General features: G+C 51.5%; 1 protein-coding gene across 1 annotated transcript in view; it reads right to left on the reverse strand.

The window, feature by feature from the left end:
• Window positions 1–27566, reverse strand: part of TCERG1L (transcription elongation regulator 1 like) — a 196235-nt gene that overhangs the window by 30253 nt on the left and 138416 nt on the right. Inside the window, exons 7-8 of the mRNA XM_061403870.1 lie at window positions 21805–21959; window positions 8768–8837 (exon numbers count right to left, since the gene is read on the reverse strand). Of these exons, the coding sequence (XP_061259854.1) occupies window positions 8768–8837; window positions 21805–21959 (225 nt within the window). The remainder of the gene's footprint in view (window positions 1–8767; window positions 8838–21804; window positions 21960–27566) is intronic.

Consider the following 27566-nt stretch of genomic DNA (forward strand, 5'->3'; position numbering starts at 1 on the left):
CTGGGCTACTGACTGCGAAGGGGCCAAGGTGACGCACGGGGGTCAGTGAGCAGGGTGCCCCTTGCAGGATAAAAACAGGGATGAACTCAGAGAAACAGACGCAAGGATAATCTTAACACTCCTTAGATAAGATACCAAGGAAAGGGGAGAGGCGGTCCGGGGAACGTGAGGAAGCAGAGGGCACAGTCACACCGCGCGGTGGCACGAGAGCAGGCGCCAGGACCCAGAGCCAGCAAGGCCGTCCTGGGTCTCCATCCTCCTGCAGCCACTCCAGTCCACCTGGAGCTGCAGCGATGGTCACCGTCTGGCCCCACATCAGGTCACTCCAGTCCACCTGGAGCTGCAGCGATGGTCACCGTCTGGCCCCACATCAGGTCACTCCAGTCCACCTGGGGCTGCAGCGACGGTCACCGTCTGGCCCCACATCAGGTCACTCCAGTCCACCTGGAGCTGCAGCGACGGTCACCGTCTGGCCCCACATCAGGTCACTCCAGTCCACCTGGAGCTGCAGCGACGGTCACCGTCTGGCCCCACATCAGGCCACTCCAGTCCACCTGGAGCTGCAGCGACGGTCACCGTCTGGCCCCACATCAGGCCACTCCAGTCCACCTGGAGCTGCAGCGATGGTCACCGTCTGGCCCCACATCAGGTCACTCCAGTCCACCTGGAGCTGCAGCGACGGTCACCGTCTGGCCCCACATCAGGCCACTCCAGTCCACCTGGAGCTGCAGCGATGGTCACCGTCTGGCCCCACATCAGGTCACTCCAGTCCACCTGGGGCTGCAGCCACGGTCACCGTCTGGCCCCACATCAGGTCAGCAAGAGAACAGGAGGAGAACACAGCCTAGACGAGCACACAGGCAGAAGAAGCGGGAAGACAGCCCCAAGCTCCTATGAAACTTTACCTGATTCTTTGAACAGGAGCTAAAGTTTTCAAAGAAGATGGTGGATGCTATGAAATAGCAGCACGTATCAGAACAGACAAATTCAGTGGGAAACGGGACATTGGACCAAAGAAAGATAGGAAAGACATCCCAGAGATCCAAGAAATTGGAAATAAAAGGGGACGAAACACTTTGGGGGCCAAGCAGTGTACTTGGCGTCACCAATATGGAAACTCAAAGCAATGAAATAGAACAAACATTAAAAAATAGTTCAAGGAAAATATCTTTACATAGAAAAGATGCACACCTACATTTTGAAAAAGTGCACATCCTACCTGATAACTACCCAAGAATCACCAAGACAGAGACACACTCTGTCTCTTAAAGGCTAAAATTAAAAACGAAGATGGATTGAAACATACCAACTATGTGTAGATCTAGGAATTGATAATGAATCTGTCATTGCTGGAGAATGGTGCTAGAGAAACGACACAGTATTTTGAGAATCAGTATTACAGGGAGTGAGTGATGAGTGAAAGTCGCTCGGTCATGTCTGACTCTTTTTGACCCCATGGACTGTAGCCCGTCAGGGTCTTCTGTCCATGGAATTCTCCAGGCAAGAATACTGCAGTGGGCTGCCATTTTGTTCTCCAAAAATTAAAGGGAAGGAATCAATAATTTACTTTGGGTATTCTGTTTGAAGTACACCCCCAGGGAACCAAATGGTTTATGAAGGTATGTTTTGCTTTATAAAAGTTGTCAAGGTACTAAATGCAAATGAGATAATATAATTGAAACATTAGCGTGAAAAAGTCCTTTTAGAAAGAAAGGATGAGGGCAAGTCACCTGCTCACATCACAGAAGACAGAGGATCAGACATCAGATGCCTCTTGACAGAAGGAACTCAATACTACCGTGAAGGATTCTTGCCCAAATACTTATCAAACTCAAACTCATACAGCCTCCAGATCTGCTAGAGAGTTGCAGAACCTACCAGGTCAGAAGAACCAGTTACAGCACACCTTGGAGATCCAGTGATATCCACAAGCCAAGGTCCAGACTGTGGGAGATTCCACAGTTAAGAAGAAATTCTGATGTCTTTAAAAACAAATGAAAAAAAAAAAAAAAGCTGGAGCAAAAGGGAACAAACCTACAGATTAAAATAAATTTAGGAGAGAGTCACGGAGAGCTGTGTACAAACAATCTTGACTTGAGAAATAAAGTTTTCAAATAAAACAGTCAAGGAAATCTGAGCAATGTCTGAGAAGCTCTTTGATAACAGTGAGCTGTTTGGTAATATGTGTCGTTTATTTTTTAGGTGTGACTATGATTGCTGTTAAAATGTCTTTATAGTTTCGGCATGTGTCCTGATATATTTACAATAGCTGGGGTTTGCTTCAAACTATTCCGAGTTGAGGGGTAATGAGAACTAAAGGTGATCAATACTGGCCTTGAGATAGTTGTTGAAACTGGGAAATGTGTATCTGGGAGGGTTAAATAGCCTGTTCCATTGTCACATAGAACTTTTCCATAGTAAAAGGTTAAAAATGGGCAAACAAACTTCCTCACTGGGCGTTTGGGGCCATTTGCTCTGTGCTGGGCCTTTCCCCGCGAGTGTCTAACGGCTAGATGGACTCAGAGCCACGGACTGGCCCCGCCCATCATCTGAGGATGTTTGCTGTAGTAGGAATCCTGGCGGCCGGGCCTGTTGGCTGTGCGGGCTGCCTTTCCCCTCCGCTCCCGGGTCTCTCCAGCCCCTCCCGGCGCTGAGAGTACGTCTCCCATTGTGCTCCAGCCAGACACCCTCCCTCCTTCCCTTTGCAGCAGCAAAGGCCACCTCCTCTACCTGCCTCGTGAAGCTGAGCGCACGTTCCAGCAGGAGGCATCACAGACTTGAACAGAACTGAATTATGAATTTATAGTTTAAGGGACTTCCCTGGTGGCTCAGGCGGTAAAGTGTGTGCCTGCAATGCAGGAGACCCGGGTTCAATCCCTGGGTCAGGAAGATCTCCTGGAGAAGGAAATGACAACCCACTTCTGTATTCTTGCCTGGAAAATCCCAATGACGGAGGAGCCTGGTGGGCTACAGAACATGGGGTTGCAAAGAGTTGGACACGACTGAGCGACTTCAGTTTCTTTTTTTTCAAACCATGAATTACCATAAAGAGCGGAAATACATTCTTCCTCATGGGAGATGAGAGGAGAGACTCTCCTAGATGACTGCACACTTACTACTCCAGGAGCATTTGGGTGTGCTCTTGACTGCTGAATGGAGCCCCCGAAGAAGAAGATTCTGCAGCAGACACCCCCCATCCCGGTCCTGCAAGGGCAGACAAACCTGCCTTCATCTCAGAGCCACGCGTCTGCTGCCAGAAAGCAAGGGCCCCGGGAACGTCCCGCCACTCTCGTCGTGTCTGCTACAGGGGGATTCACGATAACCGCTGAAGGCCAAGTGCTTACTGAACGCCAGGGTCAAAGGCGGGAAGAGGCAGGCTGAGATCTGATAAAGGACCAGTGAAGAAGCCCCAAGGTCAAGAGCTCTATTAGAACTGATTCCAGAGTGCAGTGGTCTCCTGGTGGCCAGATTTCAGCGTTACCTCCATGAGGGTGAAAGCTTCACAGAAACTGGGAGCAGAACTTGATCCATTCACTCAAACTCCAAGAAACGACACCTGCTGTAGTGAGCCAGGGGGTGATGCGTGGGTCTCAGGATTTATGCTGACATCTGGTCTCCCTCTCAGAAAGCCACAAGTTTCATAATCTTTTTCAGGGAGGAAATAAATGCCAGGGAATATTGATGCTTCGATCTGAAAGAACAAACTAAAATCTCATGGCAAGTGACCTACGTGCACACAATCTTCTCGTAGCCAGGCATCCATGGAGTGTCCGTCGGCCCAGGTAGGAGGCCCCGAAGACTCAGGGCGCAGGCTATTCACAAAACTGCAAGGCTCTCGAGAGAAACAACTGGTTGACTAGACTCATGACCTGTGTACAAGGTAGGAGCTCGAGATGCTTGTGTGCACAGTTGTGTCTGACTCTTTGTGACCCCATGGACTGTAGCCCGCCAGCCTCCTCTGTCCTTGGGATTCTTCAGGCAAGAATACTGGAGTGGGTAGCTCTGCCCTTCTCCAGGGGATCTTCCAGATCCAGGGATCGAAGCTGAGTCTCCTGCATTACAGGTAGGTCAGCATAGGAAAGTGGATATTAAGTCATTGTCCATGCAAGTCTGAGGCCACAAAAAGATGCACGTGTCCCATCAATCTGATTCTGAAGAAAACCAGACTCCACACTCGCATTGGAGTGCAGCTCATTCTCTTGTTTTCTTGGGTGTTTTAAAGATATAGTTTTACAGCAATCTTAATTTGGAGTCACGTGTTTTCTGGCACTACCTCATAGCATGCAGAGAAGCCATGCTCGCACATTCTCAGTAGCTAATTTTTGGGGGATTCTGGAAACTCATGTATGTGGAAGTGAAAGGGCTCAACTCGTGGTTCGTATGAAGACAGGGTTCAGCACACTGACCCCTCCTCACTGCCCACACTCGCTGACCATAGCCCTTGCACTGGGGTGGGGTGCGGGCAGCATAAACATATACTTTGTCGGAGTATAAAAAAAGTGTTTCCTTTTCTCTCACGCAGTTGACTCTCTCTAGGTGTGGGCTTGATTTGGGGACAGACTCAGGGGTAGTGGCTGCGAAGCCTCCAGACACTAAATTATTTTGTCTTGTCCTGTCTTTTGGGTGATGGTGTTGCTTCTTTCAACCTAGACAGAGGCTCTCTGACCCAGAGTAGGATGCAGAATTGCAGCTCAGTCCAGGGGACATGCTTTGAGTGTGCCTTGGCCATCTTGGTTTGTGAAGAGGAGCATAATGGAGGGTATATTTGGGGAAAACAGAAAAATGCCCCCAGGAGAACTTCTTGCTAATTTCACCCTCTTCAGTCTCCAGATACAGCTGTAGATGATCCCATGGAAGCGCCTGTTTGATGTCAAGGTTTTACTCTACAAGGTCAACTTCTTACCTCCAAGGCCATCAACTGGGTGTCCTCAAAGTTCACCGCAATAAACAATGTTCTGGGATTCCCTGGTGGCCCAGAGGTTAAGCATTTGTCTGCCAGTGCAGAAGCCTCGGGTCAACGCCTGGTCCGGGAAGACCCCTCATGCAGGAGAACAACCAAGCCTGTGCACCAGCTCCTGAGCCTGTGCTCCAGAGTCTGGGAGCTGCAGCTTCTGAAGCCCATGAGCCTAGAGCCTGTGCCCCACAACAAGAGGAGCCACTGCAATGAGAAGCCCACACACAGCTAGAGAGGAGCCCCACTAACCGCAAGTAGAGAAAGTCCGTGTGCAGCAGTGAAGACCCAGCGCAGCCAACAACACATAAGTAGATAAATTTAAAGAAAAGAATAATGTTTCCAGCCGAGATTTCTTTGGGTCACTTATAGTAAAACACTTCTATACCAAATGGCATAAAAACATAAATAAATTTCTAAAGCTGTGGGGCCAATGATATTTGAAAACTCACAAGAGCAATTTCACCCTGTCCTGCTATGGAAAACCATTAATTTAGCAGGAATCCCTTGGCTCAGCAACTGGCAAAACCCGGCACATGGAAAAGGGGCTGTGAGACATGCATGCCGCCGGCAATTTCTTCTCTAACACGTTTTGTGGATAATCTCACTCTAGTTTTTAAACCAAATGGCACACTTTTGCTGAATCCTTCAAATAATTCTACTCAATTATTTGAAATAAATTCTAAGTTCTTTAAATAGTGCATTTGAAAAACAGGTCTGAACTATAAAAAAACCGTCAGGTGGGAAACCAGCAGAACCTCCAGGGCGCTGCACACAAAGGGGAGAGGCAAACAATCAATTTCCCGGTCCCAGGGACGCGTGCAATTGTGCAGCACAAACACCTCCCATGAAACAGTAAATAACAAGCTGTCTGGAACGGCACTCACCAGTAGCTGAAAATATTTGGGTAATTTGAAAGCTTGTCACTATGACATATTTCTCTTCCCAGGGAATGTTAGGAAAAGTATCATTTGGATCTGAATTATAGACACAGCTGATTTAATCCCATTTGCATAATAATGTCCAAAATGCATATGAACGGGCCAGGATGTACCAAGGATGCAGGGAGCAGGCAGCAGCATTCAAAACCTGCCTCGTACTTTAGAGGCCAGGATATGGCAGCTGCAGTCATACTTGGCAGGAGCATTTACGTGCTTTTTGATAAGAGAAATTACATCACACATACAAAAGGAAGGTCAAATGGACTGATTCCGGCAGGTTCTCTGGAGCCTGGCCTATTACTAGTTAGGACAGCATCTGCTACATAAAAACGCACAAAAGCAGATAGACGCTTGAGGAGTCCTTGGGTGTATGGCAATGACCTTCCTCAAAGGCACAAAGAGGCCAAGAGGATGCCAGTGTCAGCCCGCCTGTGACGAGCTCTGAGCCAAGGAGCAGGCCCGGTGGGGAGGGAGCTTCAGGAAAAGCCCCACAAGGGCGAAACTTCACCCAGAGTGAGCGCAGTTTGTGTAAAACGGCCCAGAAGTGAAGGATCAGGACTGTCAGAACATTCCAGATCCTGAGTCCAGCCCACAATATTCACTGAAGCCTTTTCCTCCCGAATCTCAGAGGCAGAACAGAGCAGAGTGACCCGGGGAGTGAGCCCTGAATTGCAGAGGGAACCGGGTGTCTGGGCACTGTCCTCACACACGGAACCTGTGGGCCCAGCGGGCTTGGAGACCCACAGTTGCTGAAACTCCATGAAAACACCTGTGATGGCTTCAAAGTCAGTGCTCAGTCATGGAAAAAGTCACTGAGATGATGAAAACAGAGATGAATGCTTTGACGCTACTTAAAAGCCAAGTGTGCAGAATCTGGGGCCAGTCCCATAGACAAATGAAGAGAACTGGACGATGCGGGAGGACTGCCCAGTTCCCTGGGGCTCAGTGAGTCTTCCCTCCCGCGAAAGTTTAAAAACATCCCATAACGGCTAGATTGCTATTTCTCTTGTGCCTCAGGAAGCTTGTCTTGTTTTTAAAATTATATGCATTTATTCAAGATCACAGAGACTGACGCAGCTGCCGCAGGGTCTGAGCGCAGCAATAAAGCGATCACAATTTGATTCCTGTCCCGAGCCCTTGACGCCAGCGAAGGTGCTTGGTGTCCGTCCTCTGTGGCCTCTGCCACCCCTAAAGTGACTGTTTAAGGACAGGACCTGGGGGCGCGAGAGCACAGAGGCCTGTGGGGAGGTTGGGGTCAGCCCTGCCCCAGCGCCGCAGAAAGTCCAGCCAAGCCGCAGCCCCTGATCTCCGTCAGCTGGAGAAGCAAGCCCTGCCTCCCACCCGGGCTGCCCCCTGGACCAGTGGAGGGCACCGCTTACCCTGCCCTGGACTGCTCTCACAACCTTCTGGCGCGTCTGCTTGGCATCAGTTAAAGTGACCATAAACCCATACTTGGTCAGCAAAATCATTCTGAGGGGTGCTCGTGGGAAAAGGCCAAAGATACCGCAACAAAAGGAACATGGGCTCTTTGTTATTTAGCCACCCAGTCGTGTCCAACTCTGTGACCCCGTGGACTGTAGCCCCCCGGGCTCCTCTGTCCAGGGGGTTCTCCAGGCAAGAATACTGGGGCGGGTTGCCACTTCCTTCTCCAGGGGATCTTCCTGACCCAGGGATTGAACCCGTGTCTGTCTCTGTTTGACAGGCAGTTTCTTTCCACTGAGTCCCCAGGGAAGCCCCAGTTGCGTGGGTTTGTGGCTACTCGGGCCGCCATCAGAGCCCAGCCCTGACCCCAGGCTGCTGGCCCTCTTCCCCAACAGGGGTGCCCTCTCTGCCCCCCTCTCCCACCGTCCTTCCCCAGGAAACCGCAGGGCAAGGACAGAAGAGCTGAGAATGGGCACCGCCTCCGGGGCGAGATCACATCTCCCTTCATTGCTGCGCACGCCTGTTGCTGGAAAAGTCTTACCCCACCTAGGGCACAGTTTAAAAAAGAAGACACGCAGTGCCAACACCCTGACCTCTGCTCTGGGACTCCTGCCGCTGGCCTGGGGTGCCCCCGACGGGAGCGGGCGCTTGGACCCCTGGAACAGGACTGGATGTGCCGCTGGGCGGGACGCGGCCCACTCTGCAGGGTCATCGGCACCACGTCTGCTCAGGAAGTGGCTTGCGGTCCCTTTCGACGCCCCTCATCCTCCCTGCCCCGTGCCTTTCATCCACCTGCCCTTCCAGGAACTCAGACTCACAGACCTCGAATTTTACCCCTTTGCCTGGAAGTGAGTAGGGAAGGGCCACAGACTGGCCTTCCAGGAGGGCTAAAGGGGGAACAGCCACCCCTGGCTTGAGGGGAGGCCGATCTCCTCCCTTCTGTGCTGTGCCTGCAACGGGTCGTAAAGAGCAAACTTGGGCGAGAACGTGTTCTCCGGGCGCCACTGTGGGTCATTGGTCCTCACCCAGGCGTCAGCCGCCTCACTGATGACACGTCTGATTTGAGTTGAGAATCAACCTGAATGGAGTTACTGAATGGAGACCTGGTGGAGTTACTTTGCCCAAAGTCTCGAAGCCGGCAAGCCACAGAGCCAGACCTCTGAGCCAGAGCTGCAGGAGCCCCGGCCCACCCCTCACCCAGCACACGGCCCCACACGGCACCTCGATGGCTCCGTCCACTCCTCAGGGCCCCGGAAGCAAGGCCAGGGCTGAGCATGGGCCCAGGGAGGCCGCGGAGGGAGGTGCCGTCCAGTGTAGACTCGGGGCTCCCAGAGTGGCTGGGATCCCCCACCCTCTCTTTGGGGTTGAACCCGTTCCTGGCTCAGTCAACAGAGTCAAAATGATACTTTTCTTTCTCAAGGAAAGACGCACAGGGAAGGGCGTGGTCACCTACCGATTCCTCTTGGTTTTCACATCTGGGTCTTCCCTGCTGTCTTCAGAGCTCGATCCATCGCTGGGCTCGGCTGAAAGAAAGTCAGGTTGGTACGGTCAATACAGAGCTCGCAGCTTTGGCAAGCCACCAGGAAGCACCTCTTCCAGCAGGCTCAGCTTGAAATTAGGAAAACAGATTTCCCTTAAAGATGGACCTCAGTCCTATAACTATGCTACTGGGCTTCCCTTAAAGACGGACCCCTGTCCTGTAACTATAATAACTATCCTAGGGGGCGTCCCTTAAAGATGGGCCTCCATCCTATAACTGCACACTCCTTCCATACTTCAGCAGGAGAGAAATCTGTGCTGCTCTTGTGCACAGAAAAGTCATCTCTAGCTGCTGGCCGTGGAGAGGCTGTCAGACCCTCCAGAAGGGTGGGCGAGGGAGTGCATCCACCTGACCCCACCCCTCGCAGGACACGGGCCTGGACCGGCCCTTCTGTCCAAGCTGCCTCCGCATCCCTGGGCTTGAACTGCAGACCCAGGCTCCCCCTCTGACTCCTGCAGTGAAGGACCCGGGTTCTCTGCACACAGCCTGTGGACCGCTGCTGTCTACGTGTCTACTTTCTAAGAGCCAGATTGGTTTTGAAGTCAGGTCCCCTCCTTACACTCTGAAGAGGCTGGCCCTGTAAATGTTTGATGAGCTTTCGGAATGAAAAAGTAAAAAGGTTCTTGGGTGTTTCATATTTGTCTCCAAAAGGAAAGAGGAAAAATGAGTATAAAGATGGTTCCAGAGCGTTATTATTTCGGTCCTGACAGGCTGAACGATGCCCAGACACTCCCTGGCATCACAACTGCCTGCTCGCCTGCTTTTCATTCTGCGTTTGTCGTCCCAGGAAGCAGCCTTCACGGAAACTCGTCCCTGGCGGGCCCAGGGACAGGGCTGGACCACTGCCCCCACCGCAAGGCTCGAACCCACGTCCTTCCTGAGGAGGCTCTGTAACAAGCTCGTAACGAATGTGATGTTTATGGGGAAATGTGAATATCCTCGACGGAAAAGCCCTCCACTCCTTTTCTTTTCATAAAACCCAACAGTCCTCCATGCGCACTGACTGCAATCCCAATAATGCCTCCAGCTCCGGCCCCAGCTATTCTCTGGCTGGCTCTCAGTGCCTGGTGTGGGGCTGAAACAAGACGAGGAGATGTGGGTCACACCCTAGAGGCACCCAGCGAGCCCAGTCCACCCAGCCTCTGGGTTCTGGCGGCCTCTTCCCGCCAATGGCTTGTCCACACCAGACCCTGCCCTGCCCAGCGTGGCACAGTCAGGGGACCCAGGAGACTTCCCTGGCGGGCGCCTGAGCCCAAAGCAGGGCCCCCCAGCCCTGGCACCAGGGACATGCGGGCTGGACGACAGGCCGTCCTGTGCCCTGCAGGGTGCTGAGTGGCATCCCTGGTCTCCACCTCCGGATGCCTGGTGTCCCTGCCAGTACTGACAAGCACAAGTCTCCAGAAACCACCCAAACTCCCCCCAGGAGACAGAGCGTCCTAGCCCCCGGCCCTGTTGAGAACCAGGGGTCTAGAGAAAGACCCTCGCGAGAGCAAAGCTAACAGGAGGGGAGGGGCCCGCTCCTTCTCACCCACACTCTCTACCCACACTCCCGTCTGTGGCCCCCCAGTCACATAATTCAATGACAAAGACAACGCACACGTCATATGAATGCACAGCAAAACAAACGGCCAACCAACCAGTCGAAGGGTTCAATTTCTCTCATAATTACAGAAATGCCAGTGGACACAATGAATGGTTTTAGAAGCTTAAGGTTGGGTGATCTACAGTGCTCATGAGAGTAGCAGAATCTATCAGCAGGCGTGTGAACTGGCCCATCTTTTTGGAGGAAGATTTAGCAATATCTGTCACAATGTGAAATGCATGTACCTTTTGAACTGGTAATTCCAATACTATGAATTTATACAATGAAAGTACTCACAAATGCTCCTGAGATAAGTATATGCGTACGAAGGTATTCTTATCAGTATTCTGTGTGTGCATGAAAAACCAGTGACCTGGAAGTCCACCAACTGGAAAGACCTGGTGGAGATGTCGGAGTCCAGTCAAGGTGGGCACGGGTGCGAAGGGAAGGGCTCAGAACTCGTGCATGCACACGTGCTCAGTCGCTCTAGTCATGTCTGACTCTGCGACCCCATGAGCTGTAGCCCACCAGGCTCCTCTGTCCATGGGGTTCTCTGGGCAAGAGTACTGGAGTGGGTTGCCATGCCCTCCTCCAGGGATCTTCTCAACCCAGGGAGTGAACCAGGATCTCTTGCATTACACGCAGATTTCTTTACCACTGCTGCAAACTGGGAAGATAGCCATAGTGATGAGAAGCAGAAAGCGGAGCAAGTCAATTCCTCAGCCGTTCTATTAAAAGCACGCATACACACAAACATCTGCCTGTCTTCACAATACATTGTTTTGTGCATTTAACGGGCAAGGAAGGGCACGTCCATTTGTGAAAAGGTGGAGTGAACAGGATAGTTGAAGCAGGTAGTCAGAGGTCTTCTTAGTCTGAGAGAATCACGTCTTCCATTCCTTTACAACGGCTGCCCTCATCCAGGGCCAGGTGAGCAGGGGAGTGTGAAGCACTGGTTTCTGAAGCAAACTGCTTTGAGAAGTGCTATTCCGGTCTCTCCTACGTCCTGGGCCTCGAAGGCAGAGACAGGACACAACCGCTTTATCAGCACCGATTCAGGGGCATCTAGAAACCTGAACAAGCCTTGGCCCTGCCCATCCAGCAAACTGAAGGTGAGTGTTTACAAAGCATCATTACAGAGCGTTACGGATCCCTGTGGGGCCTGCACGCTGGGCTCTGGAACCTTCCTTCCCATCATAGTTCAGTTCAGTTCAGTCACTTAGCATGTCTGACTCTTTGCGACCCCATGGACTGCAGCACGCCAGGCCTCCCTGTCCATCACCAACTCCCAGAGTTTACTCAAACTCGTGTCTATTGAGTCAGTGATGCCATCCAACTATCTCATCCTCTGTTGTCCCCTTCTCCTCCTGCCCCCAATCTTTCCCAGCATCAGGGTCTTTTCAAATGAGTCAATTCTTCGCATCAGGTAGCCAAAGTGTTGCAACTTCAGCTTCAGCATCAGTCCTTCCAATGAATATTGAGGGTTGATTTCCTTTGAGATTGACTGGTTGGATCTCTTTGCAGTCCAAGGGACTTTCAAGAGTCTTCTCCAACACCACACTTCAAAAGCATCAATTCTTTGGCGCTCAGCTTTCTTTATAGTCCACCTCTCACATCCATACATCCATACATCCTACTGGAAAAGCCATAGCTTTGACTAGATGGACCTTTGTTGGCAAAGTACTGTCTCTGCTTTTTAGTAAGCTGTCTAGGTTGGTCATAACTTTTCTTCCAAGGAGCAAGCATCTTTTAATTTCATGCTGCAGTCACCATCTGCAGTGAATTTGGAGCCCCCCAAAATAAAGTCTGTCACTGTTTCCACTGTTTCTCCATCTATTTGCCATGAAGTAATGGGACCATATGCCATGATCTTAGTTTTCTGAATGTTTAACTTTAAGCCATTTTTTTCACTCTCCTCCTTCACTTTCATCAAGATGCTCTTTAGTTCTTCACTTTCTACCATGATGGTGGTGTCATCTGCATATCTGAGGTTATTGAGATTTCTCCTGGTAATCTTGATTCCAGCTTGTGCTTCATCTAGCCCAGCACTTCTCATGATGTACTCTGCATAGAAGCTAAATAAGCAGGGTGACAATATACTGCCTTGACGTACTCCTTTCCCTATTTGGAACCAGTCTGTTGTTCCATGTCCAGTTCTAACTGTTGCTTCCTGACCTGCATACATATTTCTCAAGAGGCAGGTCAGGTGGTCTGGTATTCCATCTCTTGAAGAATTTTCAACAGTTTGTTGTGATCCACACAGTCAAAGGCTTTGGTGCAGTCAATAAAGCAGAAATAGATGTTTTTCTGGAACCCTGTTGCTTTTTCTATGATCCAACGGATGTTGGCAATTTGATCTCTGGTTCCTCTGCCTTTTCTAAATTCAGCTTGAACATCTGGCAGTTCACAGTTCATGTACTGTTGAAGTCTGGCTTGGAGAATTTTGAGCATTACTTTGCTAGCGTGTGAAATGAATGCATTGTGCGGTAGTTTGAGCATTCTTTGGCATTGCCTTTCTTTGGGATTGGAATGAAAAGTGATCTTTTCCAGTCCTGTGGCCACTGTTGAGTTTTCCAAATTTGCTGGCATATTGACTGCAGCACTTTCACAGCATCATCTTTTAGGATTTTAAATAGCTCAACTGGAATTCCATCACCTCCACTAGCTTTGTTCATAGTGATGTTTCCTAAGGCCTACTTGACCTCACATTCTAGGTGAGTGATCACACCATTGTGTTTATCTGGGTTGTGAAGATCTTTTTTGTATAGTTCTTCTGCATATTCTTGCCACCTCTTCTTAATATCTTCTGCTTCTGTTAGGTCCATTCCATTTCTGTCCTTTATTGTGCCCATCTTTGCATCACAGGGTACCTGGTAAATTCTGTCAGTGAGGGATTCTCTGCAGGGATGACCTGTCTACACTTACCTGCTTTATGCTGGGTCCTGTTACAAGGGCTAATCAGAGTGGGTGCCAATCTGATAATGGCGTTAACAAACAAGAAGCCTGGTTCATTCTTTGTGCGGAGGAGGCGCGGATGAGGCCACCAGCTGGTGTCAGGGTGTGGACGGAACACAGGGCAGGTGATGGCCAGGGTTCCTCCCAAAGAGGGGCCAGGTGATCTGCATGGAGAGATACCCTCTCGCCCGCCAGAATCCTTGTGGATGAGCGGTGATGCTCATCCTTGACTCTGTGGAACAACCAGCATCTGCATTGTCAGCGGTCCCAGGTCTGGCCAAGCACCGGCCACCTGGCCCCCTGTGGCGTGGAGAGTGATGCGTTGTTCCTGGGCAAACAGCACTTGGAAAGTGACCCTTTCACAGGTCACAGCTGTGTTTACTCACAGGCACGGCTTCATGCCCTTCTTGGTGAAATGAAAGTCATCGTCAGTGTATATCTGCCTTGAATAAAAACGGCTGAAATGTTTACAGTTCAACTGAAGCCAAGTGACATCCTGCCAAGTCTATCACGGGTTGGGACAAAGCAGGGTGGAAGTGCCTGGCTCCCCGAACCCAACTTTTCTGTGTCAAGCAGGAAGCAAAATGCTTACCAGAGCCCTTTTTAATCTAATGCGCATAAGACATCTGGCCAGGCTGGCCCTCCTTAGATCTGGAGTCAGACTCTCCACGGTGCAAATCCCTGGTCCCCCGCTCGATAGGAGTGTGACCTTGAGCAGGCCAAATGGTCTGCTTTCTTTAATTCCCTCTACTGTCAAAATAGGCATAAAGACAGAAGATTGCAGACCAATGGCCTCCAAAGAGGTCCACACCCAAACCCTGGAAAAGAAAGTGAAGGTGAAAGTCGCTCAGTCATGCCTGACTCTTTGTGACCTCATGGACTACACAGTCCATGGAATTCTCTGGGCCAGAATACTGGAGTGGGTAGCCTTTCCCTTCTCCAGGGGATCTTCCCGATCCAGGGATCAAACCCAGGTCTCCCACATAGCAGGTGGATTCTTTACCATCTGAGTCACAAGGGAAGCCCAAGAATACTGGAGTAGGTAGCCTTTCCCTTCTCCAGTGGATCTTCTCAACCAGGAATCGAACCCAGGTCTCCTGCATTGCAGGCGGCTTCATTACCAGCGGAGCCACTGTGAATGTCTTAGGTTGCATGGCAGGGGTGAAGGCTCCTAACCAGCCTTGGGGCTCCAGAAACCAGATGCCTCTTGGACTGGAAGACACAGGAAGTGAGTTATGCCTGAGAGCCTCCAGAAAGAAGCAACTCAGACCCACCAGGGAGACTTCAGTCGGGCTTCTGACCTCCGGGACTGGAAAGCAGCAAGTTGGTGTTGGTTCAAGCTACTAAACTTGTGATCATCTGTTACAGCAGCAACAGGGAGCTGATATGGGTGGTGACCAGCTCCTGGGGAGGTGGCAGGCATGGAGGAACCAAGAGGTCCCTTTCCCCCCAGGGCGCCCCCCCTCCTCCTGCCTAGGCAAGCCCCCTGCCCTACCCCACAGCAGCACCCTGTCCACCTTAGCCTCTGGGAGGTGCCCACGGGAGACAGAAGGCAGGGGAAAGAGGCTGGGAGATCGTCCTCCGCCTTGTCTGCCTCCCCACCCTAGAGGACAGACTCACAGGCGTTTTATCTGATCACCCTCTGGTACATCCTACCAGACTGCACCAAACCCCCGGCAGAAGGGATGGGATCCCCATCCTGAATGGGGCAGGTGATGAGGCAGCAGGGGCCAGAAGGCAGGAAAATTTCTACTGTGGACCAAAAGAGGTCACCTGCCATTTCAGGAAACAAAGAACGTTGCCTGCTAACAAGCCATCAGTCACGGCCCTGACGCTGAGCCTTGAGGGGACTTCAGGGCAGAGAAAAGCAGGGCACCGGTCCTCGATAGTGAAGGTGTGCGTCTCAGGAGAGATGTCGCTGAGTCCGACTCTTGCACCTTCCCGCACACAGAAAAGCACAAATCGTTTACTTGAGATGTCTGTTTTTTGTGATTAGCTGTAGTCTTTTGGGTTCAATTAAATTTTTTTTCCTAAGGAAGAACCCCTGTATATCCTGGCTCCTCCCTTATCTCTGGAGAAGGAAATGGCAACCCACTCCAATATTCTTGCCTGAAGAATCCCGTGGACAGAGGAGCCTGGCTGGCTACAGTCCCTGGGGTCCCAAGAGTTGGACACAACTTAGTAACTAAACCACCACCACCTCCTCCCTCACCTTGGTCACCCACAAACTGGCACCTGCCGTCCACCTCTACAAGGGTTACATCAGGCTCTGCTGCACCTGCCAACCTTCAACACCCCTGGAAGGAGCTCAGGGTGGAGAGCGGGAGCCAGGCTCTCTGTGCTCTGAAGAAACTGGCAGGACAGGTGTTCAGGCAGCTGGATATTTTCAGGAGCTGATTTTATGAGCCCAGTTCTTGTACCTCCTCATATCTATAAAAGCACCAAAATCCTTCATGGTGATGACTGCCCCTCGTGACTAGCAGTAACCCTCATGAGACTAGTAGAAATCTTCTGCAAAAATATGTGTCTGATTGCATGGACTCCCCCTTCACCAAAATCACATATATACTGACCCGCCCCCGACTCATCGGAGCTGTCTCTCAGAGCTAGCTACCCGAGATGCTGCCTCCCAGGCTGCAGTCTTCATTTCACCACAAATAAAACTTGACTCACAACTCTCACATGGCGCTTTTTTTTTTTCTGTTTTAAGTCAACACCGTTTGGAGCAGCTCCTCAGAGTGATCTGAGAGGCTCTCTCCCTGGCTACAGTCCTCAGTGAGGTCCCCGAATAAAACGTATCTCACGACTTTTCATTTCACTTCAGTCTCCACTACCCATTGCCCTGAAGAGAGGTCGTTGGTGCTTCAGGTAAACACGGGTGGCAGAACTGAGCCTCTAAGAGATTTGGGAAATGCTGAAGCTGGAGGGAAGACAAACGTGAGTGGGGCGTCCTCACCAAGGAAGAGCCTGTAGCAGCCCCGAATGTCAGGACACGGAGCGGACACGGCGTGAAGGCTGCTCCTTCTCACTTCGCAGTTCAACAGGCATTATTCCCAACTAGCAGCCTGTCTGCTAGAGCCGTAAAAGTCCGGATGCACTGGAGGATGATTAGGAAATAATTCAGGCCTTTAGCTAAACCTCTCAGCAAGGAAAACAGAATGGAGAAAAGGGGGCCTTTTCTTTATCTGTTGAAAGGTTTAGCCCTTCTGGCAGTTCTGCACCCTTTTCCCATAGTTGCCTGACAATATTAACTCCTCCTTCCATGCTGATATTCCTAGTATGCACACAAAATACACACACACACACACCCCTCCAAACCTACTGCAGTTAAATGTGGCAGAAAGTGAAAGTGTGAAAGTCGCTCTGTCCTGTCTGACTCTTTGCGATCCTATGGACTATACAGTCCATGGAATTCTCCAGGCCAGAATGCTGGAGTAGGTAGCCGTTCTGTTCTCCAGGAGATCTTCCCAACCCAGGGATCGAACCCAGGTCTCCGACACTGCAGGGGGATTCTTTAGCAGCTGAGCCACCAGGGAAGTATTTTGTCAAATTCTACTTGCCTCTTGAAAAATAATGAATATCAATTGGAATGCTTAATGGTTCCATTTCAGACAAGAAACAGGTTTTAATATTTAAATCTATAATGACTCATAGCCCAACACAATGTGAAAAACAAAATTCTATACCAAGGACAGTCTTCCCTAGAGCTGATTCTTATAATAATTAGGGTCAGAACATTAGATGAGTCATGACAGGTGATCAGCCAGGGAAAAATTCACCTTGCTCGTGGCCTGAGGTCAGCAACTCTGCCTGCTCATTGCTAATTAGTCTTCCAGAAATACTTCCTGTCCTGTTTTGCTGCAAACAGAATAATTTCAGTGAGTGGATCTTAGGAAATTACAAGTTATCCATTTAAATGTCAATTCCTGCTCTGCAACCTGAAGTTGAGAACGGAGGTCATTTGCATGTCTTTAAGATGCAGGTTAAAGACTTTTAAGACGGCTTAAGGCAGCTCTTCCTCTTTTAATAAGAGTAAGTAAGGTTAAAGCTCATTTTGTAGCTGCTTGTAAATTTATGATCACACATCTATCTGGATAGAGTGGTTCAGGGGCCACCATTACACTGGTCAGACAAAAATGGCTTGATGTGTTAAGCCTATAAGAGTCGGGTATTTCCAGCTGTGTTTGTTAGATTTAAGGCTCCATTCTCCACCTTTTTAAGTGCAAAATGAGATTCAGGCCAGCAGAGTGAAATGAAGCCCTGATCTATGACCCAGATAATTCAGGTCCTTGTTGTAATTAATTATACAAGGAGGCCATTGGACAGACCTCTGAGCCAGTAAAAGCCTCAGGGTTACTGGTCAGTGGGGATGCTGAGGAGGGCCAGCTGGGCAGGAGGCAGGCCTTCCTGGTGCCTGGCAGCTGATTCCCCCTGCTCTGCCTCTGTGCCTGCACCAGGCCAGCCTTCCCTGGCTCCAACGACTTCCGGTTTGGAGCTTCAGGATCAGAATCGATTTTTGCTCACATAAACTCTTCACTTTTCTAACATGCTTGTTAATCTTCTAATACTGTCCTCCACCTCAGAAGCCTGGAAAGGGCAGAGGACTCGGGGTGGGGGAGGACCCTGCTCACCCCTCTGCTCTCGTAGCCCTGGCTCAACTTGGTCCAGGGCAGAAAAACAGGTGACCAACTGTGTCCTGACTGCTAACAAGTTCCATCCTTTCTCATCCCTGCCAGGCCTCCGAAAAATAAAGAAACAGCACCCAATTATCTCTGAGAATGCAAGCTGCAGGAAGGAGCGAGGAGACTGCCCCCATTGTTTGCAAGTAAGTATCCCCGTGACAAGCTGCACCTGAATGTCCTCCAGGGATTGGCAGGTCTCGGGACACCAGCCCCACAGGTGGTGACGGTGAGGACGTTGGGTGCCGGGTGTCTGTGTGTGAGGGGTTTTGGTTCAAGCCTTCATTCAGCACGCAAAGCATCTTTTCAGATAATGGATGCCTCAGTCAAAGGAGGGAGCAAATTCACAGCCCAGTTCTCGCTGTCCCTGAGAACAGCTTGTGTTACAGACTGAGATCTGCATCTGGAACATTCGCTTCTCAGAGTCAGCCGGCTCGAGCTGATGCTCTGGGGGTGCACTCATTATCTTACGAGAGGGGAATGTACCGAGAAACGGAACACTCCCTGCCACACCAGGAAACAAGGATGCCACGGTCGCCAGTGACCACAGCCCTCCAGCGTGAGCCGGTGAGCCGTGAGGGCACTCAGGAAGGAGAATACGGCACCTAGCAGCCGTCAGAAGACTCCCGCTGCCCACGGTAAGCCCCAGAGGAACTCAGGGTGTGAAAATGCAGGGCACTGGCCCCAGACAAGCCGAAGTGCATACGGAAGGAATGATTTCACCGAGCCCACACTCTCGCACTTTCCCATACATGGAAAGGCACTAAATTCCTTACTTTGGGATATCTGGTTTTCTTTAGCAAACAATAATCTTTGGGTGTTCAGACTACCTGACCTTTGCTGTAAAACGTCTATGGAACCTGGCTTGCTCAGAATACTTCTCTCAAGGTCACTTGAGATGCTGTCTCCTGGGCTTGAAGTCCTAAAAATGTCTGCCAAATAAGACTTAACTCTCAACTTGCAGGTGGGGTGTACTTTCTCAGTTGATGGAGTTATGGGTATCCATCACTCCATCTCAGCAGACTGCTGCCAGCTTTGCAAGAGCAACCTGTCCATGTCCGTTAGCACTGATCAAAATGTTGACGAAGCTTTTAAGACACTTTCTCCTAAAGTTCCATTCAAATGCTTCTGGATCCAGCACAGGCTGATCTGTGTTATCTGGGTTAGCATCACTTGAGATGGGCTCAAAAATACTCAAAAACCACTCCAAAGCTAAAGCAAACACTCAATCCAGAGGTCAAGATTCCATTTCCCGGCCTTTCAGCCAAGCTCTGCGGGTCAGTCAGGGAAAACTGTGATCTCAAGATCTCAGTGAAGCCAAGACTGTTTCAACCCACGTGCTCAGGGAGTGCACCGTTCCCAACACAACTGATAAAAAATGTATAAGACCTAATCGGCAGATCCTTTCTGAACACATGGAAGTGTTCTGCTCTGGCTCTCGGGAAAATGAGATTTGCTGGGGCAGCTTCTGAACAGCTATCTCTCTGCCACGCATTGGATTCCTCTGCAGCTGGGAAGGATCTTTTCCCTTCTCCACATGCACTTTAGGTGAATTCAAGCACCCTTCAAACAAAGAGTGGATGGACTTCCTACAAAGCTCTGGAATGGGTGCATGATGGAGAAGGTTCAGTGCAGTTCAGTTCAGTCACTCAGTCATGTCCGACTCTCTACGACCCCGTGAATCGCAGCACGCCAGGCCTCCCTGTCCATCACCAACTCCCAGAGTTCACTCAGACTCACGTCTATCAAGTCAGTGATGCCATCCAGCCATCTCATCCTCTGCCGTCCCCTTCTCCTCCTGCCCCCAATCTCTCCCAGCATCAGAGTCTTTTCCAATGAGTCAACTCGTCGCATGAGGGGGCCAAAGTACTGGAGTTTCAACTTTAGCATCATTCCTTCCAAAGAAATCCCAGGGCTGATCTCCTTCAGAATGGACTGGTTGGATCTCCTTGCAGTCCAAGGGACTCTCAAGAGTCTTCTCCAACACCACAGTTCAAAAGCATCAATTCTTCGGTGCTCAGCCTTCTTCACAGTCCAACTCTCACATCCATACATGACCACAGGAAAAACCATAGCCTTGACTAGACGGACCTTTGTTGGCAAAGTAAGGTCTCTGCTTTTGAATATGCTATCTAGGTTGGTCATAACTTTCCTTCCGAGGAGTAAGCATCTTTTAATTTCATGGTTACATGTTACCAATTATGACATGTAGTCTCAAGAAGCAGTCTTACAACATCTGGAGCAAAAACCAAATGATGGGGAAAAAAAGAGCAAAGAAACTGTTGCAGTAAAAAGGGAAAAAAAGGAATGGGTTTTTTTCTTTAACTTCCCTTGTGACTCAGACTAAAGAACCCGGCTGCAATGTGGGAGACCTGGCCTCAATCCTGGGTTGGGAAGGTCCCCTGGAGAAGAGAATGGCTACCTACTCCAGTATTCTGGCCTGGAGAATTTCATGGACAGAGGAGCCTGACAGGCTACAGTCCATGGGGTTGCAAAGAGTCAGACAGGACTTAAAGACTTTCACCTTTCCTGAGAATAAAGAAGATAAGGAGAACAGTGAGTAGCCTGAACATTTCTAGTTATTATTTTTTTTTTTACTTTAACTGCTTCTAACTCTGCATGTCTATAACTAAGTTTGCTTTTCTGCCCCTAACTCTGCAGGAGCTACACTTCACACCTATTTCCTTTGACCCAATGCTAAATACATCCTGTGTCTGGTGTTTACCCTCAGGACACCCTTCCCCCTGTAGTCACATATCAGAAAGAAGGCTGCGGCCCAGGGGGCTGACAGAGGCGGTTGCTGGGCTGCTGGCACTGGCCTGTGACCGTCTTTGAAACAATGCAAGAGGGGGAAATCAAGACCCTAACAGCTTTGTTCGTCTTCACTGACTCCTGACTGTGAGCCCTCATCTTACATAAGCCCCTAGACTCCTCATGACGCAAAGGGCTGCTTCAATGGAAAAGACTGATGCTGGGAAAGATTGAGAGCAGGAGGAGAAGCGGGTGACAGAGGATGAGATGGGTGGATGGCATCACTGACTCAATGGACATGAATTTGAGCAAGCTCCGGGAGATGGTGATGGACAGCGAAGCCTGGCGCCTGCAGTCCATGGGCTCACAAAGAGCTGGACACGACTGAGAGACTGAACAAGACTCCCCGTGGATGGGGACACAGTTCTGGAGGCCTGAGCCTGCTGTCTTCCCCTCTCAGCCAGGTGAGAATTAAAGCCACCTTTGTATCTCCTCCAAACTCTCTGTATTTTTCCTTTGGCTTCGGTGGGCAGAGAAGGCCAAGATTCTGGCCAGCAACAGAACTAGCACATCAAAGCGATCGCCACGGATGAGTTTACCTGGTGAGACTGCTTTGCATTTTCTAGAATGCTTAACGAATACCCATTAATTTGATAATAGAAAACAACTTTTTAAGAGAGAAGGTTAAATGCAGGCTAATATCTGAGCTGGAAAGGAAGCTCCCGGTGGCTGAAGGATAACCTTCTCTGGGTTTGTAAATTTACGCAATGCAAAGAGAAAGCCAGAACCAATCCCGTGGAAGGATCAAAGTTTCTGCAGAAAGTGCCATAAAAACTTAATGACTAAATTCTGAAACAGGGAGCACGAGTCCTTCAAAATCAACTGCCAGCACAACTGGGCATTGTGCTCTCCTCTCCCACTCAGGGATGTATAGCCTAGACTCTCCTACAGGTGGGTGCCCAGGTCCCGGCTGTCTTAGTTACTTGCTGCCGCCTCCAGCTTGCGCTTGTGCGGAGGGTCTTCGATGATCCTGTTGAGGTCCCCGCGGTTCCTCAAGTCCATCGGCTTCTCCCAGACGGACAACTGCATCGTCGGGTTGAAGAAGAAAACTCGGTCATCACCCGTCCAGACCACACACCTGTGCAAATCGAGAAACTGCTCTTAGTCTCTCTGAGAGGCATGCATCAAAAGACCATAGTGTGTGTTCTAAGTCGATCAGTCATGTCTGATTGTCTGTGATCCCATGGCCTGTAGCCTGACAGGCTCCTCTGTCCATGGGATTCTCCAGGCAAGAAAACTGGGGTGGGTTGCCATGCCCTCCTCCAGGGGAGCTTCCTGACCCAGGGATCAAACCCGAGTCTCTTATGTTTCCTGCATTCGCAGACAGGTTAGTGCAGGCATGCATCCAAACCCAAAATGCCCTTGGGGCTGAAATCCACACATTCACAAAAGTAGTATTTTACAAAGTATGAATAATAATAGCGATGTCTGGCTTTTCAGGGTGATTCTCAGATGTTTCTCATACATCCTCTCATTCTATTCATAGGCAGACAGCAACCTGACCTTCCTTCTACTGGTAAGGACAGCAAAGTTCAGACATGAGAGGCTCAACTGGGTCCCAGGAGGTCTGAGCTCTTCCCAAAGGCCAGCTCTCCTTTCAGTTGGATTCCCACTCTGGCTTTGGGTCCAAGGACCAGGTAACACAGACCTTGGTTCCCAGTAAACTTCCCCGATTGGACGGTGACTGAGCAACAGGGTTCATGGAGCCACACGGAGGCCACAGCCCATCCCTCTCCAGCTGAGAACCAGCAACCCGGCTGCTGGAATCAGCAACCTCAGCCCTGTTGAGGTGTCCCGCTTTGCTTTCAGAAGAGCAAAGAATTAGCTTTGCATTTTCATATGGAGGAAACGAAAATCTCCAAAAGGAATAATATGCAATTTTAAGACTTCATCTCTGTGAAAGTTTATCAGAGAGAAGGAAAGATAGCAAAGGAGAAATAGTGAAGAAAAGAAAAACAAAGGAAAGGAAGAGCTCCCTTTCCGCGGAGTGAGTCTGCAGTGTGGGAACGCACACGGGAATTCAGACACGGCCTCAGTGTGTCCCAGCAACACAGCCGGTCGAGGTCACCGGAGCGGCCTCAGGCTGTCCTGTGACCAGTCTCGTGATGGTGCAGAGAAATGAGCTCTGTCCTGCCTCTGGTCTGGCCCTTCCAGAAGATTCTTCTGGGGTTAGGCCTCTCCCCTCCCGTGACCTCAGCATCCTACAGTGACCTCTGAGGGCCCGGGAAGCTCCAGGACTCTCCCCAGGCTCCTCAGAAGCTGCAGGAATGGGCAGGACTAGTCCTCGTGGACTGAAGCCCTCTGGTCATTGATTTCTTGAGGGATCAGGGACACTTCTGGGCACTTGCCGGCCTCCTGAGCACCAGCTCCTGCCTTACCATCAGACACACCTGGTTGCCTGCCCCCTTTCTGGATCCAGGCAGCACACACCAGTCTGCTTCCCACAGAGAAAATCACCCCCACCCTTGAGCCTCTGTGCTCAGACCAGCTGGCCACTTCCCGTGGGCCAGACAGAGGCTCAGTGCAGGGGCTAGCCTCACGTTCTGAAACTCTGTGCAGACCAGATCCCTACGTAGAAATGACTTTTAGATGGTCTGTCTGATTTACTCCGCAGCCAGGCAGGGTTCATGGGAGTGGTGAGCCAAATAACGACCCCAAAGAGGTCTACATCCTACTCCCAAGAACCTATGAATGTTACCTTACAGGGCAAAAGGGACCTCTCAGATGTGATTAAGTTCCTGTCTTGAGATGCAGGGAGTAGGCTGGGCTGTCCAGGCAAGTTTAGTGTCATCAGAAGGGTCCTCATAAGGGAAGAGGGAGGCTGGGAGTCAGAGTGAGAGAAGGGGATGGGAGGATGGAAGCAGAAGACAGACAGACAGACACACACACAGGATGGGTGGAGACAGAGGTCAGAGGATGCGCCACTCTGGCCTTGATGTTGGAGGAAGTGGCTGTGGATGCCAGTGTCTCTAGAAGCTGGAAAGTCTAGAGCAGTCTCCCCTGAGCCTTGGGAGGGAATCAGCCCCCTCCTCCCCACCTGGATTCAGCCCCGTGGGGTTGGATTCTGACCTCCAGAGCTGTGAGATGTGAGTTTCCACAGGTTGACGACCAGTAGACCTCACCCCTGACCCCTCCCCATCCTGGGCGCCAGCACCAGGGTCTGCATCTGGCCAGCAGCAACCTACACCCTCACACTGTATAGGCCCCTGCTGGCCTGGTCATCCAGGTAGAAGGCCATGACCTGGCTTCTCGGTGGATGCACCATCCAGCTCTAGGCCTGCCCTTGACCTTCAGGTGACCTTGAGAGCTGCCCTCACCCTCCGTGATCTCCGTTCCATCATCTGTGTGGGGGGGGGCCTGCGATGGACATTTGTGTTATTCTAACATGCCCGTCACTGCGGGAAAGCTGAGGCAAACATGAGGGTCAGCCTTTACTAGAGACTGGATGACAGGCCAACAAGGGCTAGGCCTGAGGGGCAGGACTGGCGAGCTGGACAAGGACCTGCCCAATGCACGGGTCTGCCTGCCACCCCCAGCGGGCCCCGACAGGGCACAGGTGACCTCTCGTGGGAGGAAGCTGCCTGCCTGCCTGCCGGTGCAGAAGTCCTCTGGCTTAGGAAGCTTTCACTGTGTATAAAGCTGCAGGTAATTATGCTGTTCTGTACATTATGTACAATTCTGCCACTGTGAGTCTCGCACAGAATTCTGGGCCAGCAGGGACCATAAACCCTGCCAGGAGCACAGCCCCTTCCCTCTCAGATGCTCTGCAGGGTGACGGAGTGCCTCCTGCCGGGTCTGGGGGCTGCGCTCCTGGCAACACTCAGCATGTGTTCTTAGCACCACAGTAGCCCACCTGGGTTATCTGCGCACCAGGGGGTGGGGTGGGGGGAGGTTTGCCTGGTGTGAATGCAGGCTGTTTGCAGCTTCAGCTAGATCAGAATGCAGGCGATGTCGAGTAAGAAGCCAGCAGACCCTCAGCAGTGCAGAGGGTGAAGCCCAGTCCTGGGCACCCTCTAACACGGAGGGCATCCACCTGTCTGGTCTGGTGCACGCAGGCGGCTGGTCACTGCCCACACACAGGCTTCTAAAGCCTTCTTTGGCCAGGCTGCAGCTGGAAAAAGAGCTCCAAGACCAAAGCTCCTGGCAGCGAGTAGGTTGGTTTGTGACAGTCGCGATGATGTCTTTTCACTGTCTGACTGCGCTTGGCCTGAGTGGGAAAGTCCAGATGCAGCTTTGACTCACTGCGCCCTTGTCTATCTATTTACAAATTTAGGAGCTGCTGTGTGACCCCGGGACCCCTGATGGCATCTGCAGTACAATGAACCTTTACAGCAGATACACCGGACAGGTACAGGTGTTCTGGCAGGACGTCATCCTGTGCTCAGCACCCCTCCACCCATACACATGCACACACTCTTGTGTGTGCACACACATGCACACACATACATTCACACGTATGCACACACACACTTGTGCATAAAGGCACATGCACACACACTCACACTTGTGCACGCACACACGTGCATTGACACACAGCATATACACTTGTGTGTGCACACACGAGTACACACTTGTGCATAGATGCACATGCACACACACTCACATGTGTGCACCCACACATGCATCCCCACACGTGCATACACAAGTGTGCACGCACACACAAGCACACCAGTGATCTGGGCGCCACAGCCCCACCCCCAGTGGCCTCAGCATCATGGCTGCCTGGTCTGTCCCCTCCCCCAGAGTCACTGGGGGCACTGAGGAGCCCAGGGGCGTGGAGCCCTGCCTTCCAGGATGGCTTTGCCTCTGTGTGTCTCAGCACCTCAGGCAGTGATCTCACTGCTGTGGACTCGGTGTCCTCATTTATAAAAGCAAGCTGGTGGACGCAGGTCTAGTCCCAGATGATTTCTTAAGTCCCTTCTAACTTCTACTCTATCTTCTATTCTTTTCTGTTAATTTTCCAGCTTTGTCCAGGACCCCAGGCATGGTCATACTAATGCCCTTCCGTGCGGATCAACCTTATGGGCAGGGACACTGTCCCCAGCTCCTGAGCTAGTCTGTCCTGGGCTCTGGGTAGCTGTGCTCAGAGGTTGACTGCTGCACCTGGAGACCGTGCCTGCCCTGGGATTGCTTCCCGTAGCAGCCCGGTGGGGTCAAGTGCGTGGGGCAAACCCTCGGTGATTGGCCTCCTGCTGAGACCACATCCTTTTAGCCCAGCCCTTCCCCCCAACCACCACACCCCGGCCGCCTTCCTCTGCCCCTTTCCTGGAACCACTCCTCAGTACCTCCGGGCTCTGGGAGCTCTGTCCTAAGTGCTGCTTCTGTGGACCCTGACCTAAAGGGGAGGAAGGATGGAGTAGAATCTAAACTTCAGGAGAGTTTCCGACAGCGAGAGGCAGGCGGTGTCTGTGCAGGACACGCAGCCTCACCTCCTCCTTAAAGACCGCACTTTGGGGTTTTCAAAGACGAGACCTGGTCCCACCAAACTTGGCACCATCAGGGCTACAGCGACTGAAGGGCCCGGGGAGTGATGAGTTCCCTGAGAAAGCGGGTCAGCGAGGGTATGCCCACATGAGAAAGTCTGGGGCGTGTGCATCCACCCCCAGGGGACGGGACACTTCAGCCAGAATTACCGAGGGGCTGGCAGCCTCGATCACAGAGGCAGGGAGGGGCTCATGCTCCCGTGGGCGCAGAGAGGGGTGCAGAGGTAGCCCCCTGCCAGCACCCCAAAGGCTGTGTGAGGCCAGCCTCAGCCAACCCATCTCCCCACTCTCGGAGGTGTCCTGGGGTCCTAGAGCCGTGATTCTGCCTGGCCTGAAAAAGTTCTGGATGACACGTGAAGTGGGGCCCGGGGGAATAAGAAGCAGCTGGAAGCAGGTGAGTGATGCTGTCGCAGCCCCTGGTGGGGTGGGGGGCCCTAAGCCGTGCTCCTGGTGGGCGAAGAGTGGAGGGGTTTCAGCCTCCAGCCCCGGTAGCTGCTGACAGCCATCACCTCCCTGGACGCTGGCTGAGGGCAGACCGTGCACCTGGGCATGTATCCTTCGCAAGAAGTGGATACACTCAGACGCAAAGACACGTGGGCTCCAAAAGATCCCCCTGACGGGAGGCCCAGTCAGACTCAGGTCATCATCCCACTGAGCTCCTGGGCTCCTTCCCCTCTGGCTCCAAGCCCGGCTGTTAAGAAAGAAGCTGCACGACTTGGTTCTCCCCAGATGCGGGACGGGTCTGTGCTGTAGGTTTGCTGCCTCTGGGTCGCGCTGATTCCGTCGGAACCGGGAGCCACGAAGACAGATGGTCACACCACACCCTTCTCTCGGAGAGACCCAGTGCCCAGACCGCCGTGCGGGGAGCAGCCCAGCCCCCACTGCCACCACCACCCAGCCTCTCCAGTGACGGGAGAGCGGAGCCAATTAGAGACTTAATGGAGGGTTATTACCCTGGAGACAGAGGAGTGACAACAATTAACAGGCACAGGCTCATCCAGAACAAAGAGCCCGCTTCCTGTGCCACAGGGGCGCCTGCGCAACTGAAGCAAAGAGCTGGCGGCAGGTAAACAACGTGATCCCCCAGGAGAAATCTGCCCACTGGTCACGCCTGGTCTCCACCGGACCGAGCCAGCTGTGTGATGCAGAATTAATTTCACGTATCGTTTATGCACATTTTAAGTAATACATATACATTCCTC

The sequence above is a fragment of the Bos javanicus genome, chromosome 26 (genome assembly GCF_032452875.1).
Source record: "Bos javanicus breed banteng chromosome 26, ARS-OSU_banteng_1.0, whole genome shotgun sequence".
Lineage (NCBI taxonomy): Eukaryota > Metazoa > Chordata > Mammalia > Artiodactyla > Bovidae > Bos > Bos javanicus.